General features: G+C 57.1%; 1 protein-coding gene across 1 annotated transcript; it reads left to right on the top strand.

The window, feature by feature from the left end:
- Positions 1-8143: 8143 nt before the first annotated feature.
- CDCA4 (cell division cycle associated 4) lies at positions 8144-8860 on the top strand. The gene has a single exon (XM_007944591.1). It carries the CDS (start codon positions 8144-8146, stop codon positions 8858-8860), a length of 717 nt encoding a protein of 238 aa, XP_007942782.1.

The raw sequence follows: 8860 nt of genomic DNA, 5'->3' as shown, positions 1-8860 counted from the left end.
GCTGGTTGATCTGGGGGAGTTAGCTGCACCTTGCTGTCCTGGGGTATATGCTGGTTGATCTGGGGGAGTTAGCTGCACCTTGCTGTCCTGGGGTAAACCCAACTGAGTTGTGATCTGCTACCTTGTTCACCTGTTGTGGGACTTGACTCACTAACACTTCATTTTGAATTTTGAAGCTTATGTGCGTGGAACCTTCCTTACGTCCTTTTCCCGATCTAGTGTCAGAGGTATGTTGACGTTGTGAGGTATGTTGCAGAGAACTCTTTCTCTCGGAAAGACTGTGTGAGCTGGCTGGCAATTATTTCCCACATTTGAGTCTTTGTTTTAAAATAGATTTTTATTCTCCTTGTCATCAGTTATGAATCCACTGATAAGTTATTTAAATATCTGGTAACAGTGATACCTGGCTCACCCATGGGTTTATTTTGTTAGTCTTTCACAACTTTTTTCTGACATTTTTTCAGTCATTTGTGTTTTTTCTGACATTTGTGTCCTGGCATGCCTGTTAATTTTTTCATTGAATGTTGGACGTTCCGGATGGAAAGGAGCCATGGTTCTGGCAGACCTTTACTCAGATGGCACTTGTGGTCTGTGGGAGGGAGGGTGGGAGGCAGCACCCTGTGGCTTTAATTGCCATATCCTGCGTTTGTATTGGCTCTGTTCTGAACTGTGTTGCTGCTTTTCCCATTTTCTACTGGTTCCTTGATCTGCTTCTCAATTTCAGGTGTCTGTGCAGAAAGGCAGTTAACTCTGTGTGGGAGCTGACTGGGAAACGTTTATTTCCCATGAGTCTCTCACCTTCTTTTCTGACATGCATACCTTTTAAATTCCCGTGTGGACACATCTATCAGGTTTCCACCGTGTTACCAGTAGTGCAGTCGCCTCCTGACTAGACTTCTCACTCTGCCCTTTCACCTCCTTCCCCGACGCCTGTTCTCACCGGGAGTGGGTGAGTCGTGCATAATAGGTTCCAGGCCCCTAGTGCTCTTCCTGAAGCAGCCCCTCCACTGCCTCCAGAGCACAGGGTCTTTCTGACACTCAGCACTGTGTCCCCTCAGGGCCTTTGCACAGCAGGTCCCGGGTCCTGGGATTCTCGCCCCTCTTCCTCCGGGTGTTTTCTCAGACACCCGTCATCCTGGAAGTCTGTGTGCACATCGTCCCCTACACTCAGCTTTTGCTGACAGCATAGACAGTGTGATGGCGCGCACCATGCCGTCCCCTCAGACATCTGGCCCCCAAACTGGAGCGCGTTCCCTCCTGCAGCACCTGCTGGTACTTGGTGCACAGGTACATCCCTTGTCTGTTGGGTGAGCCCCCCGGTGGTGGCTTTGGTTGTGTGTCAACGTGGCTGGATCCGGCTGAGTAGCTGGGCAGCTGGGTGCAGTGTCCACACGAAGAGACCGGTAACCAACTCCATGGTGGCATCCGCCGTGAGCCTTAGGGATGTGCTCTGCTTCCTGTTTATAAGGAGAATCCTTGGGGAACGGTCTCTGGCTTATGGCTCCTAGAACGCTGATGTAGCCGTGTCGATGTTCAGCAGCCTGCCAGGCTCTGCTGACCTTGGGACTTTCAACAGACTTGAATGAATGGCCTGCCGTGTGATTTGGTGACATCGGGACTGTGCCTTTTACTTGTCAACCTTGGGCTTGGCAGCCTCAGCAGCCAGCAGCTGCCTGAGTGAACAAACGCCTCTAGCTCCAGTGGGCTGGGAACAGATGTAGACCCCAAGGTTGAGGGGCTTTCACCCAGCCCCTAAAGCCTGGCACTTTGAACTTGGACTCGAAGCCTCCAAACTGTGAGAGAATAAACTCGTTTGTTCAAGCATCCCGTTTGTGGTATATATGTTTGGGAACCAGAATAGTCCCTCAAACCAAACCCACAGCTGGTGAGTCGATTCTGACTCACAGCGACTTCCTTTGGGTTTCTAAGGCAGTAAATGTACGTAAGACTGCCTCATCTTCCTTCCACAGAGCGGCCGGTGGGTTTGAACCGCTGACCTTCTGGTCAGCAAATGCCTTAGACAGTGTGCCACCAGAGCTCTTTGTTGGGTGAGCAGCAGCCTCCAAATACGTGATCTGAATTAATGAGCGGTTTATGGTTTGTAATCTATTTAAGTTCTCTCCAGAAGGCTGGCGGTTCCAACCCTCCCCTCCAGCCACTCCTCGGAAGGGAGACTGGGCGATCTACTTCCGGAGAGACACCGCCTGGGAACCCCAGCAGGGGTCGCTGTGAGCCGGGTCGACCTCAAGACAGTGACTTTTCCACGAATCTGCTTGTGAACTTCCCAGGGCTTCCCTATTAGGCCTCATTTCTTGCAGGTAAATCTGGGGCGCCCCTAGACAGCAGGGATGGAAGGCATGGCCGCCGCGCGCCGCCTCCCGGGCTCGTGCCCTTCCCCCAGGGAGCCCCTCGCCGGCCGCCCTTCCTTCCGCCTCTTCTGCCTTCTCCAGCCTCTCAGCCACTTCCGCCCCTCCGGGCTGGTCCCGGCCGCCCGCGCTCGCCGCCCAGGGCACACAGGGGCTCCAGGCGCGAGGAGAGACGCGCGCCGCGCGAAACCAACGGTCACCTCGCTCCGCCCCAATGTGGCGTGGAGCCAGAGGCCTTTCCCCGCCCGGGGTTTGAACCGAGGGCCACGCCCCTTCCGGAGTTTGAACCGGGCCCGCCCCCTCTCTTGGCCAATCAGCGGGCGCGGGCCGTGACCGGCGCCAATGACCCTTTGTGGGCGCCGAATGGAAGCCCGGCCCCGCCGCGCGGGGCCCGGCGGCCCCTCCCTGGCGGCGGGCTGACCTCGCGGCGGAACGAGTAGACACGGGCCTGAGTGCAGGTGAGCGGCCGGGCTGGGGTAGGGCTGGGCGGGGGCTCCAGATGGCTCCGCGGCGGCCTTTGTGTAGGGCGGCGGCCGGGCGGGCGCCCGCGAGGGCCCGACGCCGCCCGCCCCGGAGGCCTCCCCGCAGGGCCTCGAGGGCCTGAGCTTCAGCGCCCCCTGCAGCCCCGCGGCGCCGGGCGGGCCCGTCCCCCTTCTTGGTGGGGCTCCGGGAGACCCCCAGCCCTCGGCGCCGCGTGGCGGCCCTCGGAGCGTATGCGGGCGGAGGCGCGGGAGAGCGGCCCGAATGGCACGGCCCGGATGCCCGCGGTCGCAGCGTTGGCGCCGCCCCTGAGTCATCAGCCTTCTGGGAATTACTTCGGTTTGAGCCACAGTCCCAACTTGACCTGTTTTTTAGCTTTTTAAATCAAAAAGTGAAGCTCTTTAGTCCGATTGGTGGTTTACCAAACCTAAATGGTTCCTTTGGCAGTTTGTGGAAAGACCGACCCCAGAGCAGCCCGACGCTGGCTTCTCCATCTTGGATTTGGGGAAGTTACTTAACTGCACGCTACTTCCGGTAGGACCCTCAGCCCCAAGTCCAAGACCAGAACCCCTGTCCACTGGGTCTGCGGCCTCTTGTCTCAGACGAGAAAGTGCCTAGCTGCCTCTCCGAGTCATCCATCCATCCTCTTATGTTATCTGCCTACCTGTCCCTCTGTCCATCATATGTCTGACCCTCTGCCCGTCCATTCACCCATCCAACCATCACCTACCCATCCATCCATCACCCACCCACCCATCCATCCATCCATCACCCACCCACTCATCCATCCATCCACCCATCACCCACCCATCACCCATCCACCCGCCCATCACCCACCCACCCATCTATCCATCTACCCATCCATCCATCCATCCCTCACCCACCCACGCATCTATCCACCCACCCATCCATCCCTCACCCACCCACCCATCTATCCATCCACCCACCCATCCATCACCCACCCACCCATCCACCCACCCACCCAGGCATCTTAGCTGGATGCTGCTCTGTAGGTTTCCTTCCTATCCGTGTTCCTTGCACTGTAAACTAAAGAAAAAACAAACCCACTGCCATTGAGTCCGATCCGACTCCTAGTGACCCCTCCTTGGGTTTCCAAGGCCATATCACTATGGAAGTAGATTGCCCAGCCTTCTTTCTGAGGGGTGGCTGGTGGCTAAGGGGTGTGTAAAAACAACAAGGACAAGAAAAAAAACAAAACTGTTGCTAGTGATGGAGTGCTTGAGTGTAATTTTAGGGGCTTTTATTAAAACTGGTTTTTGCTCTTAAAGCAACTTTCCAAAATGACATAGCCTGGGGCACCTTCCTCTGGAACCCTGGTGGGCAGGCTGTTGGCCTGATCAGTGTCTGGTTAGAAATACGTTTACAACGATTTCCCTTTTCCTCACTGCAGTTGACTTAGCTTGCCTTGACGCTTATATGGAGAGCCTCAGGAAGCAAGTTCCACCAGCCTTAACACTGTTGTTGAGACAATTCCAACTCTTGGAGACCCTGTAGAACAGAGTAGAACTGCCCCCAGGGTTTCCTAGGCTTGTCTTTCTCCCTCAGAACAGCTGGTAGGTTCGGACTGCTGACCTTGGGGTTTGCAGCTCAGTGGTCTAACCACCGTACCAGCAGAGCTCCTGCCACCAGCCTTGGTTGGTTTAAAAGTGAGTGTGCTGCCTGCTTTGCCCAGTCAAATGGAGGCTGACGTACCAGGGAGGGAGATGTGGGAAGAGGGGGATTCCTAGGGAGGAGCGGGCAACCCCCCAAGTTTCCATGACTCCCCTGGGCCGTCCTAAGGCCCTTGCAGTGGGTATGGAAAACACAACCAGCTTCAGTCTTGACTTTTGAAAGCTTCTTGTGTCCAAGATAGCTGGCCTGGAAAAGCCAGATGACAAGTGTGCCTGGCCACCTTTCCTCTCCTGATGGCCTTTGTGTTGGATGCATGGGACAGAAGGCCTGAGTTAATGCCCTTTAGAATGAGCCCTAGGAAAGGAGGCCTGATCCAAGAGGACAGGTCCCCTACACTCACGTCAGCTGCTCTTCCTGTCACGTTTCCGCTTGTTGCATCATGAAAACAGATCGGAGTTAAGCCTAAGGCATCTGACAGCTAACCAGAAGGCTGGCGGTTCAAACTGACCAGCCACTCCTCGGAAGGAAGGTTGGGCAATCTACTTCTGTAGTGGTACGGCCTTGGAAACCCAAGGAGCGGTCTCTGTGAGTCAGATCCGACTCCACGGCAGTGAGTGAGTTAGGAAGAGTAATGCGTTTTTTTTCCCGGAGTTGGGGGTAGGAATTTCCGCAGCTTCCTCTCGGACACGTTACAGGGCCAGGCTGTGCCTTGCTCTGTCGTCTGTGGGCCTTTCTGCATCGGGACCAAGTCAGCAGCACCCAACAACAGCACCAGAGTTGCTGTTACTTGGGAGTAACAGCAACAGCAATTTCAGAGCCAAGAGTAGGGTTGGGAGCTTCCGGGTGCGGCCCTGCTCGGCGGCTGCGAGGGTTGTCCCACTCGCCCCCTTTCTTGGCTTGTCTCAGAATCTGCCCACCCTGGGGACTGCTGGGTGCCTCTCCCGACCCGCAGCTGCCCTCGCACCCCACTTGGCCCTCTGTCTGTCCCAGTCACTCCCCCTCCTCCATGCCCACTGTGGTGTTAAACCAGTGAGTGTTTTTACAGTTGTGCTGGAAAGAGGCCATCTCAGATGTCTCCGGGCACAGCTCAGGGGCACTGGTGACGGCCTTGGGGGGGTGTACCCCTCCTCTCCTCCTGGTCACCCCACCGCCCTGAGCAGGGCCCCCGTCCCCTCCCTTCCTCCCCTGTAACCACCAACCATCGTGGTTTCTGTGGGTTTGCTCCTGAGCTTCTCCCTCTGGCAGCTGATTGACTGGACTCAGCAGGACGGTGCCGGGGTCCGTCACGTGGTGGGGGCAGCAGGACTTGGTTTCTCTTTCCGGCTGAGTGGGATCCATTGTGTGTGCGGCCCACGTTGCATGTGTGTCTGGGGGTGGACGTCTCCGTGGCTTCCACCTTTTGGCTGTTGTGACAGGTGCCACCACCGTGTTGTGCACAGTGTCTGTGTTCCTGCCTTTGCTCTGGGTGCATAAACCAGTGGTTTTTAAACTAGTCATTAGACAACAAACACTGTAAAAGTGGAATTTGTGGCCAAGACCTGCGTACTTCTCTAAGACCACTGGAATGTCACGTGTTTCGTGTGTCTTGGTGGTAAATGCTGGCCTACGTTTGAAGAGGTTGCAGGCTGGCGTGCGAGGCGCCCTGCCTGGAGGCTTGGCCTTGAGTGAGGCCGGTGTGTGTTCTGAGGGAAGTCGCTGAGGTACCTTCCTCTTTGAAAATCACGCGGAGTCCCAGGAGCTTGTCAGAAACGCGTGGGGTCCTGCACCGAAATGGGGGCACCGCCTGTCCCGGGAGTATGTGTTCCCTGCCAGCCCAGCACAGGCAGCTTGGCCCTGCCCACTTCCCTGGGCCGGTGTGACGCCCGGCGAGTGCTGTGGCTCTGCCCTCACCTGCGTGGCCTCGGGACGGAGTCCCGGGGTGCCTCGGCCATTCCCCCTTGGGCTCAGCCCTGGTCCGAGGTGTGGCCGGACCGCCATCTGGGCGCTTCCGGTGGGAGCGTTAGGCATCCAGGTGCCATCCAGGGACAGGCCCGGCAGCAGGACGCTCCTCCCCTGCAGACCGCGTGGCGCCCCAGCACCAAAGCAGCCCTTGGAAAACCACATCCCGGGCAGTCTTAGCTTGTGCGTGAAATCCTAAAACGTGCATATGGAAAAGAGTTTGCTTTTATGAATAAAACTACTTAAAGTCAGAATTTCCACTCTGCTTCAGACGCGGGAGGAGGGAAGCGACATGTTACAGCTTTCCTTTCTCCTTTCTGGCCTAGAACGGGGCTCCTCCATCTCCATGGGGTGCTGGCCGCCGGGCCTCCCCGCCAGGTGGCTCAGGTGAGGAGCGCACGCCCTTGGCCTGCCTCGTCTCTCTTCATGCCCGACGCTCTCAGCTTAGCGTCAAGGAACACGCTGTAACACGCTCCACTTTTGACCTCTAAGGACAGATAGGTCACAGGTAAGTCTTCAAGTGGAGTGGCCCGACATCATAGGCGTGACCTCACATGCCAGGCACTGACCCTCCATGGAGCCTGCTGCTGGGGTCCCCCTCTGGGACCATCCAGCCAGGCAGTAGCCAGCATGTGGGAGGGAATTAGCTGAGGGGTTGGGCCGGGCACAACTGTAGGCCAGGTAAGGTGCCTAGGGCAAGGTGGCAGCACGGACCGCTGGTCGGCTGGATGGCTGGGGGAGCTGTGGGCCAGAAGGGCCAGTGTGATCGGACTTTATTAGTCCCTCTGCAGAATGAAGGGCTGTGTAACACCTCGGCCGTAACTCTGTCTGCTGGCACAATCCTGTGTTAGCCAGTTCCCAAGATGAGCAGGGCTGACCCCCAAGGCTGCTAGACAGGCGTCCGTGTGGATGGTCAGGGACAGGGTGTTACACGGCGTCCATGTGGACGGTTGGGGCCAGGCTGTCAGCTGGGCGTCTGTGTGGACAGTTGGGGTCAAGTGTTGGACCATGTTTATAATAGAGATGTGCATGCTGTCGCACGCGGTCAGTCCATGTTGACACTGGAGACGCCCACAGTTGCATACGGTCGGTCCACGTTTTTACTACAGATATGCACAGGCACACATGGTCGCCCCGTGTTTAACTGGAGACATGCACAGGTGCACACGGTCGGTCCACTTTTATACTAGAGACGCCGACAGTCGCATGTGATCGGTCCACATTGACACTACAGACGTGCAGTCACATATGGTTGGTCCACGTTTACACAGAGACGTCTGCAGTCACATGCGGTCGGTCCACGTTTAACTAGAGTTAAGCAGTCGCACACAGTCCACGTTTACACTGCGAATGTACAGTCACGCGGTCGGTCCACATTTACACTGCAGACGTACAGTCGCACATGGTCGGTCCACGTTTACACTAAAGACATCCACAGTCACACGCAGTCAGTCCACGTTTACACTGCAGATGTACACAGTCATGCGGTCGATCCACATTTACACTAGAGACACCCACAGTCACGTGGTTGGTCCACGTTTAACTAGAGCTGCACACAGTTGCACGTGGTCAGTCCACGTTTACACTAGAGATGACCACGTAGTCACCCCAGCACTCTGAGGGTCCGTTCTTTCCTCCCCTCTCCCCAATGGCTGAGGAAGACAAGGTCTTGGGGGCAGTGCCTGAAAGATGCTAAGTGGCCTCTTACTTGGTTTGCACAGGACATGATGCTCGCCAGAGGACTGAAGAGGAAGTGTTGGGACAGTGAGGAGGAGCTGGCCGTCCGCTCCTACGCCCTGCAGCGGCAGTCGCTGCTCGACATGTCCCTGGTGAAGCTGCAGCTCTGCCACATGCTGGTGGAGCCGAACCTGTGTCGGTCGGTCCTCATCGCCAACACCGTGCGGCAGATTCAGGGCGAGATGACCCAGGATGGGGCCGGGCGCCTGGCGGTCCCCCAGGACACAGGGCCAGCACCGCTCAACTGCCTCGTCACCACAGACATCCTGTGCCACTCAGCACAGGACCAAGGGCCCAGGCCTGACGGCGGCTGCTTTTCCAAAGGCTCCACGGATGCCCTGGCCCGTTCCCTGAGCTCTGACCCTCCCTCAATCACAGCAGCACAGGTGCCAGGGCACCCTCCCGACAGCTTCTGGGACCTGGACAGCTCACGAGAAAGCAGAGGAAGCCTCCAGAGGTCACTGGATCAGATCTTTGAGACACTGGAAAGTAAGAGTCCTGGGTGTGTGGAGGAGTTCTTGTCGGACGTCGACAGCCCCCACTGTGACCTCGACACAGTGCTGACGGACATGGTGGGCAGTGCCAGGGCCGGGCCCTGTGACACGCTCGAAAGCTTGGTGCCCCTGGCTGCCCCACCACCCAGCCCCAGCTGCAAGGCTGACCTGGGCGAACTTGACCACATTGTGGAGATCCTGGTGGAGACCTGA

The sequence above is a fragment of the Orycteropus afer genome, unplaced genomic scaffold (genome assembly GCF_000298275.1).
Source record: "Orycteropus afer afer isolate SDZICR_OR568_19922 unplaced genomic scaffold, OryAfe1.0 scaffold00128, whole genome shotgun sequence".
NCBI classification, from domain to species: Eukaryota; Metazoa; Chordata; class Mammalia; order Tubulidentata; family Orycteropodidae; genus Orycteropus; species Orycteropus afer.
This window is presented reverse-complemented; position numbering and strand designations above follow the sequence as displayed.